The sequence below is a fragment of the Ischnura elegans genome, chromosome 11, assembly GCF_921293095.1.
Source record: "Ischnura elegans chromosome 11, ioIscEleg1.1, whole genome shotgun sequence".
NCBI classification, from domain to species: domain Eukaryota; kingdom Metazoa; phylum Arthropoda; class Insecta; order Odonata; family Coenagrionidae; genus Ischnura; species Ischnura elegans.
This window is the reverse complement of record NC_060256.1, coordinates 34829731-34850397: the sequence shown is the minus strand read 5'-3', so window position 1 is coordinate 34850397 and position 20667 is coordinate 34829731. Positions and strand designations below refer to the sequence as shown.

The 20667-nt window shown below is 37.5% G+C and overlaps 1 protein-coding gene across 1 annotated transcript in view; it reads right to left on the bottom strand.

Annotated features, from left to right (window-relative positions):
* Positions 1-555: 555 nt before the first annotated feature.
* LOC124168353 (collagen alpha-2(IV) chain) overlaps positions 556-20667 on the bottom strand; it is a 237250-nt gene continuing 217138 nt past the window's right edge. Inside the window, exons 20-31 of the mRNA XM_046546550.1 lie at positions 18745-18870; positions 15964-16187; positions 15188-15454; positions 12799-12970; positions 10333-10578; positions 9524-9646; positions 8727-8969; positions 6192-6574; positions 4925-5126; positions 3937-4108; positions 3640-3754; positions 556-2854 (exon numbers count right to left, since the gene is read on the bottom strand). Coding sequence (XP_046402506.1) covers positions 2594-2854; positions 3640-3754; positions 3937-4108; positions 4925-5126; positions 6192-6574; positions 8727-8969; positions 9524-9646; positions 10333-10578; positions 12799-12970; positions 15188-15454; positions 15964-16187; positions 18745-18870 — 2534 coding nt within the window. The 3' untranslated portion in view covers positions 556-2593. The remainder of the gene's footprint in view (positions 2855-3639; positions 3755-3936; positions 4109-4924; positions 5127-6191; positions 6575-8726; positions 8970-9523; positions 9647-10332; positions 10579-12798; positions 12971-15187; positions 15455-15963; positions 16188-18744; positions 18871-20667) is intronic.

Sequence of the window (20667 nt, the reverse complement as noted above, 5' to 3'; positions counted from 1 at the left end):
AAGAGGCGCACCCCCATTTTCGGCTGCAATATATGGGAAAAAGGTGCGCCTCTTACACGCGCTTATACGGTATGCTCCCGCTGTGGGGTCACTTAACGCACACAAGATCTTCTCGAGATATCAATTTTTTCAATACTAAGCAATTTAGCTATAATTGGGGAATTCATAGTCAAACTTGGAGTAATCGTGGTACTAGGTAACACACAGCTAGGCATTGGTGCAAGATAACTGAGGGAAAAATAAATTAAGGCACATAAATGAAGTGTGCGTGATTTGTGAAAAATCTGCTCGTATATGTAAATTCTGTGAGGGCTTAACTTTGCCAAGGGTGACTTCTTGAATACCTCATTCAATAAAAAAGGCTGTTTCAATATGTCAAGGGAAACAGATATTGATGTTGTTCTGTTAGTGCTTTCCACAAAGGATATGCAGGTATGCAAACACCTTCAAAAAGTTAAATAAATTTGATTAAAATTACATACATGAAAGATATAAAATCTTATTAAATAATCGGCAAACTACATAATACTGATTATCTTCATTCAAACAAACGAGAACATTAAAAACCTATACAAGAGTTTATTTGAAAATATTTCAAGCAAAAACAATCACTCACACATAAAACGTGTGATTAGTGGCTTCCTAAATTTCTATACTATTTTAAAAAATAAAATAACACACAGGCATTGGGTAACATGGTGGTGATGAGTGCCTCAGAAATTTGACCACTGAGTAGTAACAATTGAGTTATTAATTTATGATTATATTGATGCCCACGTTTTTCATACATAAATATGTTTACAAAATATTCTGTGTGTAGATAAAAATAAAATGAACACTTATCGCAGTCACATATAATAAAATGGCAGTGTATGAAGCGAATAAATTCATTAGAAGCTCATTAAATTATGCAGGTCCAACTGATGAACCCAGAAGCATTTACAATTAAATAGAAAATTTTTAAGTATTTTCAAAATTGTACTCTACATCCAAAATAAATGCATGTTGACTTCATTTATAATTCTTTAACTAGTAGTCTGGACTTGAATCATTCATTTGGAAAAAAATTTTTAACAAACAATACATTCTAGAGATTTCTAAACTCAGTCGTATCATCTAATATCACTCATAAATCCAGATTTCTAAATGTGAAAATGAGGTGGATTGGAACACAGGGCCTAGATGTGAATATTATTTCCATAATAATGAACAGATGAACCACTTTTGGTTTTGACTTTACCAGCAGACTAGATCTTAATAGTTCTCAAACTTCAATATATTTAATCCAATTTTTCATCGCAGAGTGTAATGCAAATATTTTACAAAGCTGGCAACCAAAACCCACTGCTATATCCTCTGATGGCAGCGGCCACTCAACTAAGGCCACAGCAAATAATCAAATGAAGAAAATGAAAGTCATAGTCAAAATTTTTAAGGAGTTCAAACATAAAATTAAAATATTAAAACTTTATACAATAAAAATGTAAATAAATGATATCAGCACCATTTGGGTTATCCTCGCAAATGCTAAGAAATTATTTTTTTAATGAATGCATTCTCAAATATCCAAACTCAAGACTCAAAGCAGAACTCACTTCATTATTTTGCATCTTATCAATTCAGCAAGTGTTCTAAAATAAATTTGAATGTTTCAAATATTTCAGCAAGCACATTCAACAAGTCACTGAAAGTACCTATTGCAAATGAACTAGCATGTTTAATGTTTAGATGGAAAAAATTGCCCAGTCACAGTTCATATTAATGAAGGCATGAAAACATTAATATAACTTGCACTAACATCTAGTTAAGGAATTACATTCCAGAACAATGTACAAGATGCCTAATTTTTCCACCAATAATAATCAACACGTTTCAAGCACCTGCATTTCGTCCTTGTAATCAATACCAGACTTCCCTCTATGCCTCAAGACTTTTACATATAAAGCATCACTGTCTTATGCTAAATTGCACATGATTTTCAGAAAAATAGCCATCAACATTTAAATATCTCACACCAACTTACAAGACTGTGCTCCACTGTCAAGACATTTTTTTCCATGGAAGATTGAAATTTCAGTACCTTTATACTTTTTAACTCAATGGCATAATTTATTCATGTTAGGCTTGAGATTGTTTCAGAGGGTATCAGTCTCACTTCTGCCACCAAAAACAATGATTAACAGCACCATATTTTGCTCTAAGAACTGAGCAGCTCCAATTTGAGTCGACTCCTTCAACATGGCGGGAACTCTTTTTCATGCACGGAGAAAACAGATTTGACAAGCCTCGTCCAATGCATCCCCCATCAGCACTGGCAGTTCCCACTTCACTCTCAAAGGTGTCGGAGAACCACCAAAGGATGGTATTTAAACAACTGCCTCACTCGTAGCAACCTGCTGACCATTTTCGGCACCTCCCCTCGTAATGTGACATCACTCGAAGGGGTCTAAAAATGGAGTTTGTTCATCGCAACAACAGTACCCTCTCACACACATTCATTATGCATATCACACCCTCCTTGCTTGTCTCTCTACAGTTGCCTGCCCTTGAAGGAAGTCTCTCGTATATTGTGCAAAGGACACTCCTCCCTCCTCTATGTGTTCTTGATGCACACTTGACATCTGGAGACCCTTGTTCTTAGGTTCCCTGCCTTGAGCGTCTGAGAAACAGGTGGTGTGCCAAACTGAGAGCCCTCCTCGATCGTGGCCAGCCAGAAGCTCAACTTGTTGGCAAAGTAGTGGCATGACCCACGAGCGCCATTGCACTCGATGAACGGAGTAGCCCTGAAGTCCTCGAGGCATGAGCCAGGGCTTGCCAATGACTGTCCACCACCCTCAGCCCCGGCTGCCGTGTGCTGTGGATCAATGATTGAGAATGAGCCACCAAAAATAATTTTACGACTGAACCATCAAGTGATCATTTTTTCCGGCCATTGAGAGCGATAGTAGTGCATTGTAGGCTCAATGATTTAAACAAAATGACCATTGAGATTTATCAACTAATGATATGTACTTTGAAAGACTATACATATTGATAGTGACGGTGCATATTTATGACATACTTACAGAAAGAATGCTGATCAAGGGTCACATCTTATTTTTAATATTCATAGAGAGCAACTTCTTATATTTTTCTATGATTAAAAAAAATATATTTATGAATCATTTGTGCTTCAGTTTTTCAGATATTTCTGGTACATTTGTCTATTTTAACTGTGACAATTACAAAAATTTCTATAAGTAATTAAATTGTTCATAGGTAGCACTGCCACAACAAAAGTCAATGTTATCTTCACCAAAAATAAGCAACTTGAAATAGTGCAATGTTTTGTGAATTTTAACGCTATTAAATTATCTTGTTTTTGCAACAAACATAGAACATCAATTCTTTGTTTCCTTATCTATTTAACATCACATGAAGCAATTTTTTTTTAAAATGTCACTAATTTTTAAATTTCCCAGAAGAGTGACTTTTAAAGACTGTGAGAATATTAGATACCAAAAATACAATACCTCCAGCACATCTTTCTCAAAAAAAATCACAATGATACTTTAAGGTAGAAAGGAAATCTCCAGGGAATAGGAAGCAGGGGTAGAAGGTAAGCGTACAGAGTAACTGATAGAGCAATTATCAACTTACCATGACAAAACTGTAACCGATCCAGAGGCTGGACCAGCCGCTGGGACAGTCAGGGATGTTCAAAGATTGACTGTGAACTGCAATCACATTAGATGGAGTCTCGCAAACAACACACCTGTTTCAAAGATAAATTTTAGAAAAGATATTAGACATGGAGGTTATTTCCCCAAGGAACAACTTCTCTACTCAAGAGGCAACATACACATGTTACCTCTAGAATGTCGAAAAACTGGCCATGGGAATCTGAGTGATTATGTATTTGTTCGACCAGCAATCCATGAAGGGTTGAGCACTTACCTTGAAATGTATTGCTCAATAGCTTGTTCTTCTACTGGCATCATTGGTATTGGTGCATTTGTTGAAAGCCAGTATGATTTATCATTCCTGCTAGCATAATTACAGACGTTGTTGAAGTCACAGAAGAGGAATGGCATTGTAGAGAACCTTCGGACACAGGACCCAGCAAACCCTATAATAAAAGCATGACAAATGAAATACATCCATGAGAATTATTAATTGTCACAATTAATTAACACATGTGTTTTTTTATTCAATCAACTTCCCACATGCGAAAATAGAATTTAATTATCATATGTAATCATATGATCCAGCATTCTCATCCCAAAGCCTACCCAAATGACCTATTGTAACTGTTTCATGTTGATTTATTGATTGAAAAGTTATGAGATGATATTTCGATACTTAAGAACTTAACTACACATAAATGAAGCATTTGAATATATGAAGGGAATAATATACGCCGGGCTGATGTGGCTGAAATTACCTGCCCTGGAAAACACAGAAATGTGAAATGTAAGATCTGAAAGGTAAATTTTTCAGGAAGAAGGTAGGAATGCTTCTAATGCCAAATCACTTGATGGCCAAAATTTAGAATAATGCTATCCATGTATTTACATGAAACATGTAAATGACATATCATACCTTAAATAACTTCCAGGGAACCTTGAACTCCACTTTGAAATTCTACAAGAGTGAAACTCCACACTTCCCCCTGTCAATCATGCCTTCTAAGAACATATATGGATCTACTCCATGGTGTAGTATTCCATAGTAATACGTACACACCAAATGCTGACAGTAAAAATTTAACTCTTCATGAAATTTCAAGAAAGACTTCATGGGTAAGTACTTCAATGCCTGAGGTTTATGATATCGCTGATATGAATAAGTTCCAAGAATAACTTTTTTTGAGGCTTTGAATAGCAGTCATAGGAGATTTTAAGTTTTATCTTTAGTATTTCATGGAGCTCTCTTCCAAACTCACCAAGGTCCTGGTGGTGCGCCTTCTCGTTGCCTTCTACATACAGTAAACTGTATCCATCCCAGAGTTTCACATGTCCTGGTTCACAGCGAGGTATTGAGGTTGCTTGGCTGTGCTTCACCAAAAGTATTCCTGTCAGGTAGTCAGGAGACTGGGTGCACTCGCGTCCAGGTAATCCCTTGGGTCCAGGCAATCCAGGTGGACCCTGCGCAAAGCATACATTAAAATATGATCCACACAACATACTTTAGTGCTTCTTCATCTCCACAGTAACATAAATGCAAAAAAAAAACTTTTAAGACTTTGTTCAAGTTATGATAATTTTTGGGTAATTTTATAAGTTTCGAGCAATTAAAAGTGGTTTGAGGTCTACAAAGTATGGTCAGAATTATACCAAAATCAAGTTGATATTAATACATAGTCAGCTGAGTAGAATTGGTGCTAATTTTAAGATTTTGATCCCCCAATTGTGATACATGTTTTAAAACGTCCAACTGACAAAAATGCTTTTTCCCATCTCTATTTCATATAACCATGGATTATTCGATTTTGTGAAATTGCACCAATTTTCTCAATGGATTTTCATTTCGATAGCTGATAAATTTTGAAATCACATGTTTAAAGTCCTAGACCAGTCCAACCCTTGAAGATTATACCTGCAAATTGTTATAAGGCGTTAATTTTCATAAATTATTAACTTTTCTATTGGAATGATTTGAATTTCATCTAAGCTTTATTATGCATTATGTTTCACCTATGCTTTCTGGCAGTTGGAAAAGGTGATGAATGGATACAATAAAAGTTAGTCTTGTTTCGGCATTCAGGCAGTGGCGGATACATATGGGGGGTGCAGGGGGCACGTGCCCCCCCCCCCCTTGTGGGCCCAATCGTATTGCCAAACATTACAGAACCACAATCATAACTATTTTATATCATAAGATAGCTTGCCTTGTACAGGGTATACCCTCTGATTTGAAATCCCTTACCTCATCAAAGGTTTTTAAGAATAGATTGAGAAGCTTGCTATGTAGCAAAGGTTATTATAGTGTTCAAGAATTTTTTAATGATATTTTGTAAATGTTATTATTGTTCAAGAAATTTTTAATGATATTTTGTAAATGTTATTATAGTGTTCAAGAATTTTTTTTTTAATGATATTTTGTAATCTGTGTTTTGTGATTCTTTTGTGTCTCTCTGTATCTTGACGAAACCCATGGATATTTGTATCCCTACGGTGTTAATAAAATATTATTATTATTATAATTCTCACCTGAGGCCCTTGCAATCCAAGAAGTCCAGGTTCTCCCTTCACGCCCGGGAATCCATTGGCACCAGCCGGGCCTGGCAATCCTGATGGCCCTCGCTCACCCTTCATGCCAGGCAGGCCAGGAGCACCATCCACGCCATTGGGACCCATAGCCCCTGGTAGCCCTCGTGGGCCTGGCAAGCCCCTTATTCCCTTGGGCCCAAAGGTGGCCCGCCCGGGCTCACCCTTATCTCCCTTAAGACCCCATCCTCCCTTTTCACCATCAAGACCAGATATTCCAGCAAAGCCCTTATCACCTCTAGGACCAATGGGCCCCACAGGGCCCGGCAGTCCCTGAAGGCCAGGCTCACCCTTAGGACCACGTGCTCCAGGGAGACCAGGCTGGCCTGCAAGGGAGGAGGGATTTGTATTAAAGTATTGTTCGTGTGGTGCTAGAGGGGAAACTAAAGGTTTGTGCAGTTATTAGTGCGTGGATTTTTCTAGGTGTTGGTTTACCTATATGAAATACAGATCTGATGAACCCAATTCTGAGTGAGTCTCAATTTTGAGCACATCATATATATACTTGCTTGAGCACAGAGCAATATTTATCAGTAGATTACCGTGTACATTGATAACACTGATTTACAAACTTCTACAAAAAAAATATGACACCTATTTATGACATTTTCTCCCAGTTCTGTACATAGAAATGGAGAAAAACCCTATGATTTGCAAACCCTCTGGTCATTTAATTAGACCATGGATTTTTATACCCTTTAATTCTCAGAATTACAGTACATATATTTAATAGAACTGAGTAGGTGGCCCAAATATACTGAATCTGTAAATTTCACACACCTAAAACTTAGTCTAGGTTGAGCTCAAGCCTCAAAAATACAAATCAATCTGCAGGATGAGTCGCAAAGTGAGGGAATAAAATAAGTACCAATATCCTCCTAGCCACTGACTAGAATCAAGAGATAGTTGACCCTCACTCAACTAATCACTATGCCACTTCAAGTTACACCACATTTATCTATTGTGAACAAACAGACCATCTTCTCAAGTCAACCTCACAATGTCAAACCTAGTTATGTTGATTTGAGTCGGTACGAACAAATGAGGCTTCCATTGTCCTCCAACAGGCATTCAGATATACATTTCTCACTTGGCATTCACCTGATGGACACTAAAGTTGTGCAATAAACAGCTTTTGTACTTGGCCCAAATCAGCCAGTTGCTATAATGAGTCATTTGCCATTCAATCTTTTTGAGATAGAAATGGGCACTCTGGTACAGGAATCAGAGATCTGAGGCCAAGTATGGCTACACTCGACAATTAATTGTACAGTCATGCCCCTCTGGCCTTCCAATAAATTGTGCCTCACTTTTTGTAGCTTCTCAGAACATTCCTACTAGTTACAAATTTGAGCAACACAAATTTGTAGGTGAATGCCTAAGCAACTGCCGAGCTCAGTCACACTCAATTAACTCAAGGCTCAAGTGAAAGTTGGTGAAACGTATATCTTTATTACGCAAACCAAATTAACACAAATTATGCACACCATTGTCCTCTGTAACACTCAAGAAGAAAATATCGGAGTAACGACATGTAGCATTACTTCACAAATCAAATCAACAAAATTTGCAAACACAATCGATAATAGGGTGGTTTCCTATTATTTTTTTATTGCCTAAATCGAAAGATTATTACTCCTGGAGTACGTATTTCACGCTTTTAGATTTTTAAATGACGATATCTATTTTTCGCGATCAAATGAAAAGTGAAAAATTTCAAGCGCGCGAAAACGCGACGCGTAAGTAGGAATGAAGGGAAAAAGTCCGTACGACGCATTTCTGGTTCCCCCTCCCGCCTGGTAGGTGACCTTGATCGAGGCTCTGAGCACTGATAGGACGCAGGATGCTAACGGGTAGCTGAGTACCTTCCTGTCTGATAGCGCATGGCTTAAAAAAGGTTTATTAATACCTTATCAATCGAAGAAAACTTTCCGACCTTAGCCAGTTTTAATAGGTGATTATTAAGACATGTTTCCCTGAGCTCTGTGACTCATGCATGCATTGGTAGCCTCTGACGATGCATAACTCCTATCCTCTCGTGTAGAAACTAGGTCCCTGTGACGTCACGTGGAGTGGAATCGCATGGGCGCCAATCTGGCCTTTTTCAAATGAGGATAAAATTTGACCCTTGCCATTCGTCTAAACCAGTATTTCAAAAACCAAATAATTTGTGTATTATGAATACACTAATGGTGGGTAACGAATCGCCATCAATGCCTTTCGTTTTCTTTGATGAAGGAAACTACCCTATTATTGAAGACGAAAAATTGGGAGTGATGCCGCATACGACAGAACGCCACTATTTTCATTACATGACTCCCTGTTTGTTTATTATCACATTGTCTACAAGAATTTTTGCCCACTATTATTTGACTTTAATTGTTTTCTCCCATTGTCAAGGAGAATTGTTGGATTGGCAAGTTGGGCAGCACTTTACAGGACTCTAATTTTCACCAAAATGCAGAAGAGGCAACTTACCGTTTCGTCCTGGGTCGCCCTTCTCCCCTGGGGCTCCAAATGCTCCATCCAAGCCGCGCTCTCCCTTGAGACCAGGGAATCCAGGTGGTCCCTCAGGGCCGGGAGGTCCAGGGAGTCCATCCAAGCCAGGAGGGCCAGGGGGTCCAGATAAGCCAGAATCACCCTTCAAACCAGCTGGTCCAGGTGGTGAAGGGAGACCTGGGCTGCCCGTGATGCCAGGCAATCCAGGCAAACCAATGTCACCTGAGAGGGAGATATGTATGTCATTCAGCACAGCCACATAAATCACAGAACCAATCATTGTTGTCACTAGGCTCCTACAAAATTGGCAAGTTACCACACTTTCATCATCATTACTGTGGCCATTTTCATCAGATTGTTTAACCCTTAACCTACTCCCTCGTCTATAAGCGAACCCCTTAGCAGACTGCTCCCATCGTCTATTGACGATTTTTATTGATTAATATATTTTGAAATTATTTTTCGCATAATTGTAATACATGTCCTAAAGTTCATCATTTGTAGTAAAATCAGCAAAAAATTAGTCAATTAAATATTTTTGAAACTTTTTTCCTTAAGTAAAAAGTTATAATTAATAAAATTATGCCAAAATAAAAAGAAAATATTATCATTTTTTTGCATCTGTAGGGAGCTCTATTTCAGCTTATTTGCGCAGTTAAAGGGTTAAATAAGAAATCTTAAAATACATGATATACATACGTAGAAGGATCATATATGTATATCATGTAACCAGTAAATGCAGTTACTATAACTGCAAGGGTTTTTTGCCCTCTTACCTCGAGGACCAGGAGATCCAGGAATTCCGTCACGCCCTTGCTTTCCAGGGAAGCCAGGCAAACCCTTTTCTCCCTTGATTGCCACACCAGGGGGGCCAGGGAAACCATCAGGCCCAGCGTTTCCTGCAATTTAAAATTACACCTATATTACACTTGGTATAGCAATTGCCTTATTAAATAAAATGCTTTCATAAATTTGAACATCAAAGATTCGTCAGAATGAAAAATAGCATGGTTATGGTGAGCAGCCAATTCACTAAAAATAAGTTTACCAATTTACAGGATATTGTTTAAAGACTTTCTTATGCTATTAAATCTTTATAATATTCCAGTTTTCATTTAATCTAATTAAAATATTATCATAGAATGATAGGATGTTAGGTTGTTAACTTTTTTGCTTACAAAACAGAAGTCTTCCAAATCAATAAGATATATCATATTTCCTGTATATTAAAGTGGATATGCAATTACTGATTACACACTTCACAAAAATACTACAGATCGCTAGGCTGAAACTTCAAGAGGACACTTCACCCAAAGATAATACTAAATTATTTGAAACCAGTTGTGAAGTAAACTTAGAGTAAAACTATTCGTGGAAAGTAGTCAGAAATTTGTAATTTACAAATATGTTTTAATTCCACCGAATTAAGCCAGAAATGAGTCTCCACCTTATCAAAGTAATAGAAATTCGATCTCAAGAAGCTCCAAAAGAGAGCGCTCTTAGAAACACTACCGACTTGCCAAATAAAACAAAGTCTGCAGCACTAGAGCATGCATAAGACTGAATGAAAAAGTTTGGTACGCACCTTTGGGTCCAGGGATGCCCATGATACCTGGGGGTCCGCGTGCACCAGGGAATCCTGGCTCGCCCTTCATGCCTGGGGCACCAGGCATGCCGTCAAAGCCAGGGTCTCCCTTGGGTCCATCTCGGCCAGGCAAACCATGTCGTCCAGGCTCTCCCTTCTCCCCCTTCACTTCAACTAGAGGCCCAGCTGGACCTGGGTCTCCCTTGGTTCCCTTCACACCTGGGAGGCCAGCAGCTCCAGGGAATCCTGCAAACAAGGAAGAGGACATCAACAACACCATTTCCTTCAGTGCAATCCCATATACATGAAGCAGACAATGAATAATCTCATTCTTTGCGAATTCTATTGAGCCAAACTCTAATTCTTGGACTCTCAGGGCCTGTTTAAGCGGTAAGCAAAGCATGCGGCTGTGTAGGGCACCAAGATAAAGGGGGCGCCTAAGTGTTCAGTCCAATGTTCAGTAATATATGAATAAATAAATGGTCCAATTTCTTGATAGCTGACTTGTGTTGTATTTATTGAATTATTCACATTTTTTTACCCTGAATTTTTATACCTATTGGTTTTTAAGGTCTAAAAAATCACATTCAATGTGTAAGAGCTATGAGTTCACCCTGATATTTAAGTCTCGACCCTTATTCCTAAAGTATTTCTATTTATTTTAAAATGTATCCAGAGAGAATCCCTACTACCTCTGAGGTTATTTTTTACTGGGGCAGAATATTGTTCACTTATACTTTAAAAAATGTACAGAAACAGCCCTGTGGACTCTTCAACATTAAAAAAAATTTACATCCCTTTTCTTTTCACTTCCGGTTAAATAAGGTGAACAAGTTCTTCAAACTATTCCTAAGCTCATAAAAAGGAAAGAATGGTGCAATTTAGTTCCTTTGGCTCCTTTTATCTCATGCACAGAGAACGTTTTCCTTAAAATGTGTTTTGCTTCCACCTCTAAAACCTAATCCTACTAAGTCTTACATGCAAGGTGAGCATATTGTCCTTGAATTTTTAAGAGTGTTTTCCTATAATGTTTTCCCATATTTCCACAATTTACTCTCTGAGGGCAATCCATTAAAAAGAGGCAGGTATACCTTAAAGATATGTCTTTGCAATAGATTTCCCCCAGAGGCTAAGGATGTGTGCACACATAGCACAAAATATCTTCTAGATATCCAGAAAATATCTTCAATGCCTTGGATATCTTAAATATCTTCAATGCCTTGGATATCTTAAATATCTTCTAGATATGTCTAGAAAATATCTTCAATGTCTTGGATATTTTAAATAATATCTACTAGAAGTCTAAAAAATGCCTTCAATACCGTGGATATTATAAAAATCTACTAGATATCTAGCATATGTCTTTTTGAAAAGAGACTCTTTTTGTATACGTCCAGTGTAATCAAAATTGATTGGTAACTATCATGTCTCAGTTTAGTCACTACCATCAAAAAACAAATCCAATTCAATGGAATAAAAAGTATGCCAAAATTCTAGTCTCTGCTTTTTATAATTAATTTACAACTAATTTTTTTACTATCGTAACAAATATTGCCATAACCTTTTACGTATCACAGTTATGTATTCATTCATATAAATATCATTCATGCATAGCCCTAATGGTATTTAAATATGCTGGCAAAAACTTGAATTAAAAATTCTTCAAGGCCTATACTGCAAGACACTGAATCAACATTCATTAATAACATTGCAGACTCCTTTGAGAAATCTAAAAGGAAATTGTAAGCTGCTTCAGTAACTTCAAAAGTTGAAATCGGAGAAGGAAGCCCCCATTAGAAAGAAGTGAATGCCAGAGAGGCTCCAATATTCAGGAAGAATCCCCAACTATCCACCCTACCATCACCTCCTGTTCCACCAGTAGTCTTTCAGTTGAAAATAAAATCTTGTTATATGGAAAAATATTATATTTTAGTCATTTATCCTGAATTTTCCCAATGGATCCAATTTGAATATGAATGTCTAGAAAATATCTTCTCTAAGATATATTGTAGATATCAGAAAAGCAGACATTCAGATATCTACAAAATATCTAGAAGATATTACAAGATATTTTCAAGACATTAGCTGAAGACGTTCTAGATATTTTGTAGACATCCAGAAGATATTTTGTGCTAGGTGGGTGTATGCTCAAATTTAAAGAAATTATCCATAACTGACAAACAAAAAAAGCATTTCAATCTATGAACGAGTTTTTTAAATGTGAATTAAATTGCATTTTCCTTTGCATATGTATGATCTTTTGTATTTCCAAATTGTATTTTGAGTATTTGTGCATTTTAATTGCTTTATTTTTCATTTTACCTACAAATCCAACTTGTTTAATGTCGAATAAAATTATTATTATATATGAATGAGAAGTTTTTCATTTTTTTTTACTGCTCCAGGGGAGAAGCAATTCCAAGGACATTGTATATATGTATTTCTCTTCTACGACTTCATGCTTACCAGGCAGTCCTTTTTCGCCAGGTGGCCCATCAAGTCCGCTCCTTCCAGAGAAGCCAATCTCTCCCTTAAGTCCAGGGAATCCAGGGATGCCAGCAGGTCCCGGCTCACCAGGCAAGCCAGGCAGTCCATCAAGGCCAGGGATGCCAGGGTCTCCAAAGGGTCCAATTTCACCCTGAGAATTAAATGGATGTAAATGGTTTAAAAAGAGCACACCAAAGGTATGGTGATAACCCCCAAGGTAAAAATATTCACATGGAGATTATAAACTCCACTGAATAGCTTTGAGACTACATGCTAAAAACTGATAGGGTCCATTCTTGCAATAAAGAAGCTAAAATTATGTGGCCATGTATATTAATACTCAATTTTTGCAGCATCATTCATAAATTTAAACAACACTATTGCTATCCGCTCCGCAAAACTGATAATGAATTATTTATATGGAGGTAAATGAAATTATGATAAAAAAAACCTTGACCTTCACCCACAACCCACTTTGTAGTCTGTTTTATGTCATCGGCCTTCTTTTGTTCACCATTAATATTTCCTAATCCCCTCGCCCCACTTCCATACACCCCCTCCTTCTATCTTGGCTCTGGTACAAATACATGAGAGAGTGTCTGCTTCATACCCTTGAAATTGACATGGAGTGCCGAAACCATGGTCGGTAGTGGAGTTAGTGGGCATCTATTAATTGCTGTCATGTATGTTTCGCAGGATGTTTTTTGATGTTCATTTGTGAATAGCAGCCTGTCCAGCAGGAATAAGTTGCAGTTCAGGGCAGTTGCTAATGAACTTCCGGGCTAGCAGGATGCTACCTCACAATTGTTATTTCTTGTGTACATATTGTGAAGCAGATAATAAATCCTGTGGCATCTGATGCATAATGTGTTATTCCAGCCCACAGACATAACAATTATCTGAGGTGATTTTGGTAATTTATGGACCACCCTCCTCCCCCTTAATGAGATATCATGTGATTCGGCTCGACCCCAACCCCTCTATTCTCACGTGAGATTGCTCAAAATATGTATTTTCAATGTTAATACGTTAATCTATGCTTAATTACGCAGGATTTACTTTTCAAAAATTTGTTTAACAATTTTTATTTAAATTAATTAAGACTAGTTTTTCAGAAAACTATGAATGTACAATTGTACAGATTACTATGAATGCACAGAGGACCTCAAATCAAGAAAGCTTGGGACCAAAGGGTTTCAGGATTTCTAGTTTTTAAGGATTTCTGGTCTTCAGCATGTGGAAAAAGTACATGGTACACTTTTTTTGACAATTTGAATGCAATAAAACCATAACTCAGAAATCACACATGAAATTCTATCGAATAACCCCTAGGAGAACATTATTCGCCTTAGGTGGATACAAGTACACTAAATTGGAGGAGGTAAAAAACTTGCCGAATAAGTCATCAAATCAGGATTGTAGCTTCTGTAGTATAAACTATACATGCTTAATACTGGATGAGAAGGAGCAATAAAGACATCATCTTATTCTTCATGCTCAATAGCTTTCGTTGATAGCATTCGCTAGCAGACGTTGTGATGTCTATCGGTACCTTCCTTAGTTGGACCGTAAATATGTACAAATGCTTTTACATTTTGTTAATTAATTAATTTATAAATGCATTCAGGCTTTTGTGCTCTATATTTGAGATGATCTTTACATGTCCCTGCCTAGGTTGGTAGCATATGTTCATAGCGTGTGCTAACTTCCTACTCGTCCCAGAACAAGGCTCCGAGAATGGTGCCACGAGGTGGCAAGTCGAAACACTTATACACAGAGGAATTTTCAAATGTTCAGGGTTTCTGGATTCTGGATTTATAGTCCTCAACTGTATTCTAGAATCACAGTTCAGACATCACAAAAATTATGTGATACTTGCTAATATCCCTCTCCTGTATCTCAACTATCATCTATCCCTCACATGAGGTTGTGTGAGAATCTGCTTGACCCCCTCCCTGTTGAATTGTATTGTTAATCTATATTTCCAGTATTGCCTGCGGGTGAATTTAGTGAGTATTTTGTTTTTCTTTTTGTCTTGTGCATGTGGCACACACTGATATGTATTTGTACTGTATGATTCTGTGACTCTGATGGTGCGAATAAAGGCTTGCTCGCAAAGTATCCACAATAATCTTATTTCTGCAATGATAACTTTGCCTGAATCATCCATATTTCAACACTACCTCCCCTAAACAGCTCACAAAACTAAAGGATGCTCTCTTACAAATTTAAGTGTAGAAATTACCATTTTTCATATTTTATTGTGAATCTAACACAAAAAGTTCCTCTCCCAGCCATAGAAACTTTTTGTTGAGGCTAAAATGGAAAAATTCAAGAGAATCTCACATTAGTTCACATCAGCACCCACCTGGTTTCCTTTCATGCCAGGGAAGCCCTCAAGGCCAGGAGGTCCATCGAGGCCAGGTGGTCCAATGGGGCCCAAGAGGCCAGGCAGTCCGCGCTCACCCTTGAATCCAGGGGGCCCAGGCCTTCCTATACCAGGTAGTCCAGCCTCTCCCTTGACACCTGGAGTGCCCTCAAAGCCAGGCAGGCCTGGAGGTCCCCTAAGGCCAGGCATTCCAGGTTCTCCCTTCTGGCCCTTCTCCGAAACCTCGCCAGGCGTTCCCTTCTCACCCTGGTGAATCATAACGACAAGATCAGACTCAATAAGATTAGAGCTCCAACAAAGAAAGAAGTGACATCAAGTATTGTGTAATATTTCAAAGCCTGCCACACGAACAACGGTGAAATATACATGAAATGCCATAAGAATGCATATTTCTCTTTCTGAGATCTCATGGCATTTCATGTATATCCTTGAAGGGCCGCCTGCATTTTTGAACATTGCAAAACCACAATTGTAACTTTTTTATATTATAAAATGGCATTGTCTTGTATAATTATGTACTCAATTTCAATATAACTTAATTAAACTTTGCATGTGACTTGATTCCTTTTTTTATTACAATAAAAGATACCTCAAGATATCTTTTGCACCCCCTGTTGAATATTTTCTATATTCACCATTGGCCATAATTGACAGGAAAATAGTCCAAAAAGAGGAAAACATTGAATCTGAGAATGATATGAGGGGTTCCTACTGATTGATGGCCATCGGTGAAGAGAGACCCCAGAAAAACTCACGGGGAATCCAGGGAGGCCCCTCTCTCCCTTGGGGCCAGGAAGACCATCCATTCCAGGGGTTCCAGGGGTGCCCGGGAAGCCACCATCACCCTTGGCCCCTCGCTCACCAGGGATACCATCCAGCCCATCTCGTCCCTTGGGGCCAATGAAACCAGGAATACCCTCGGCACCTTTGTCACCCTTCATGCCATTCAAGCCATCCAAGCCAGGACGTCCAGGAGGACCTATGTGTGTAATTGAGACATGTCAGAGACAACTCATGCAAAACTAGTGTGATTAGCAGTTTACATCATATGAATCATGCTTTGCCAAACTATGAAGTTCATCCTATATGTTATTGCTAGAGATACGTGAAAATCACACTTTCATTTTTATTTTATCGCACTTTCAATAACAGTTTATCGCATTTTGTGGCGTCTATTTTTTATTTTCATTATGAGGTAGATGACGATGAAATGTAGTGAAACACAGTTATATGACAAAATACAGAATAATTTAAATAGTTATGTTGTTTAACAATAATAAATTAAGGAATAAGACATATAGTGGCGGAAGTGTAGCTTTCCCGCGCCCACTTGTAGCTCGCGGCCACGTAGAGTCCCAGCCAACTAGCAGATGGCCAGTCGCTCACATGCTTTGAGCGGTGAGTGCCGGTGGAGCATTTAAACTGCGTTTGGCACAAAATGTACGAATTTTGCCGTCAAAAAGGCAGATTTTCGTAAAAATATCATTAAAGTCCAGTCATCGCATCTATGTTGCATTTATTTGCGCACATCGCATCTATATCACATTTGCAAATTTCACGCATCTCTAGTTATTACATTAAGGTCTATTTTTGTTATTCTATATATGCCCCTGTTAATACTGCACCTACAGTAATAAATGAGGCATCATTTTAAATGCTGAATCACCGGCTTCTGACAAAAAATACAATTGCAAAATCAAATTTCACTATTCACCCATTAATTTGAAGCTTCAATTTTTCCATGTCGAGTACTCACTCAAGGGATATCGACTCCACCCATTTCTTTGTTCTTCACTTTAAAAAAAGGTTTAAATACCTGTTAAATCCATAACTAAACATAAGAAATGTAACATAAGCAGGCAAAAACATTAAAATAAAATCTTAGAGGCATGAAGAATGTTAAACAACATTGCTAATTCTAATATTGTCTTTAAATGAGTTTTGTAAATTGTGTGCCATTATCCAGTAACAGACGTTATGATTGTTCCTACCGGTACCAAACTCTCTTGCCTGTATTGTATTCATGTTTTTGTATATTTTTGCTAGAAAACAAGTACAGTGAGTCCTCGTTTAACGTTGTTGATTCGTTCCTGAAAAAGTCGACGTTGAGCGAAACAACGTTAAACGATGCAGTGTTTCCCATAAGAAACAATGTAAAAAATTTAAATTGGTTCCTAGCCATGTTCCTAACAATCCATTTCTTCGTGAAGAATCCAGAATTTCCCGGGCGAGAATCCAAGGAGGCCAATTATCGGAGCCGTAACTTTAAGCAGACTTTGTGACCAATCGGGAGGCACCTGAATCAGGCCAAAACGAAAAAAATCTGAATCTGACACTCGGAAGCACGAGGATGAAGGGCGAGTCAATTTTCGTGATGATATGAATTCTTTAACCCGGCGGAAATCGCGAGAAACATTCATTACCGATTATTCACTTCAGCATGATAACGATTCATTCGAAACGAAACGAATTTTCATTACGAAAAGGTTGGGAAGAAGGCATTATTAAATGAAATATAAAAACTAAAAAGAAAGTATTTTAATGGCGAAACATCGATATTTTCAGTAACAGAAGAAATTTTAATTGTAAAAACTCGACCTGCAAACCTAAAACTCGACCGATCTCTCCAGCAGTTGCACCTTCTTCAATTCTTTTAAAAATACCAAGTTTTTGTTCTAATATCGCCGTTTTTTCTTCACGTCTGAAGAACCGCCGGGATAGCCACTCTTCTTCGTGGACATTTTTTTCGGTTGGCATCAGAAAAATAAACGGATAATGGGTAAATGAGGCGATAATTATTCGCTCAGACGCATATTTAACATACGCTACCCACGCCAACCTTTTCTGTCGAGCGAAAATTACCAATCGCATTAATATAGTAATATTTACTATACATCAGATGCGCTTGCGTCCTATTCGCCATTCATTTTTTTTTCGCCGCGCATAATTTGAACAACGTTATCGCGAAGCAATAACGACGTTAAATGATCAAGGGTTTCAATTTTTGGACAACATTATCATGACACAACGTTAAACGGGATGACATTAAACGAGGACACACTGTATAAAGAAAGTACTTTATTATAAGTATAAAGAAAGTACAACAGATAATGAAAAAAATCGTTACAAAAGCTACTTGAAGCACAAAAAATAAAAGGTGCGATGTAAAAATAATCTGGCCAACAGATTAGCTTGTGGCACTCTTCACGCATACCCTGGGTCAATACATCGGCCTGCTGGCTTATTAAGGATTAAACGATTGAGAATATCATGAAGTCAGTTTCATTTTTAAAAATATGAGAGCAGATCACTTAAATATGCACCTCAATAAATATTATTCTGCGACTAAAATTGAAATAAAATAATTTTAAATTAAATAATTCTTAAATTTAATGGATGCCCTTCAGGATGGACTAAAACTGTCACTTATCCAGTTTAAGATTAGAAGGTTTAATGAGAATTATCGAAATGAGCATCATTGGTAATTACAATTAAAATACTGCTTAACAAAATTGCTCAATGACTAGATGCGGTACCTGGCATTCCGCGGGGTCCTGGGAATCCCTTGGGTCCATCAAGTCCTGGTGAGCCTTGGTCTCCCTTCTCACCAGGGAATCCTGTCAGGCCTGGACGTCCCTCCTCTCCTGGAAGCCCTGGCTCACCTGCAAACAAAATAGCATCCCCTTACTGAAAAAGTACCACTAAATAGTGCTATGAAAATCTATATAATTGTTATTTCAGCATGTACTAGTTACAACTTCTAAAATCAGACAAGTTATTAGTTTCAATGATAACGAGATAACTCAGAGAAATTGTAATGCTGCATATGCCAGTATTAAACTGATAGAAAATAATATAACAGACAAGTGGTATGACAGAAATTCAGTAGATTAAGGAAAATAAAAATACCAATTCAGGAATAAAACAATAGTTCACCATTGAATTCTTTAAAGATAAACTGCCATAGTAATAAAAAAATGCTCAAGTTTATCTACGGATAATGAATATTTTTTTAATAAACTGAAATTTGGGAGAAAATATTGAAATATATTCTAAAAGGTAGGATTCCACAGTTAAATTTAATCACTACACTACCTTGGTCTTTGGGGTGAGTCAGTCGTCGAGTTCAGTGGTGAATATATATGGGGGGCTCGCACCCCCCCTTGCGGGGCCACATGCATTGCCTAGCATTGTACGACCACAATTGTAACTTTTTTATATTATAACATAGCATTATCTTGTGTATGTGTATCATCAGTTTAAATGAAACTTTCTCAAACTTTGCATGTGACTTATTTTTCATTCTGATAAAAGCAGAGGTAGCTCAAGAAATATTTTGCACCCCCCCCCCCCCCCCTCCTCGAGTTTTCTCTGCATCCACTACTGGTTGAGTTGTCACCATTCACATATACGTGGCTAACTGAAATATATTTTGGTAATATATGTTACTTAGGGTGATAACACTATAATTGAATAGACACCTATAGTGAATCCCCAGGTGATGAATCGCATGTCCATATACTGCCAACTCCCAATTTTTAGTCCATCAAGGTTATATTGTCACATCACCTCCACCGCACAAACACTCAACAATCGCCCACAGAATCAAATCAGCTCATCTAGTACTATTCTAGGGCTACTAGATGAGCAGATTTGTTTCGGTGAGTGATTGTTAAGCATTAGTGCAGTGGAGGTATCGATATGTATTCAAGCAAACGAAAGGCTGTGGCAACAATTGCGACTTTGTGATATAAAATATGTGCATATGTACATAAGATCGTAGATTGCATTTTCTTACAGTTTTAACAATTTTTCTTCTTAACAACGAACTTCTTAACAAAAAAAAGTTCTTACGTTATTAAATTATAACAATTTAGGATTGGTTATCCATTGAAGGAATTTTATTAAATTAATCAAGAGTTTTTTTTCTGATGCTCATTGTCTAATGCAACACTAAAGCTGACATCCAAGTAAACTGGACACATTCCTTGCCATCAAATAAAGAAAATAATTAAGTTTTAAAAAGAGAATTCTAATAGAAACAATAAGCCTTTTGTATACTTGCATTAAAATACGTCAATCCATTGCATCCGATTTTATTGCTTTTATAAATATCACTGAAAACATTGAAGGATAGTAAAACTCATGTAAAGATAATCCACAACACAAATTATCAGTGAACTAGTAGTTGGGAGATTATTGTATTAGAAAAAATGGGTTCATTCATTTTTGGAAAAACATAATTAATGAAACAACAAGGGAAAGCTTAGAAAAACAATTATACATACTTGTAAAGTGGCATAGCCAGGATTTTGAAATTGGGGTAGGGGGGGATATACCGGAGATTTCGGGGCCCTTCCAGAGTGCATGAAAAACACCCCAGAGCAAAGGGAGGTCCGGGAAAATTTTTGGGATTTTTTAATGTTGAAAACATGATTTTCAAGACTCAAAAACGGTAA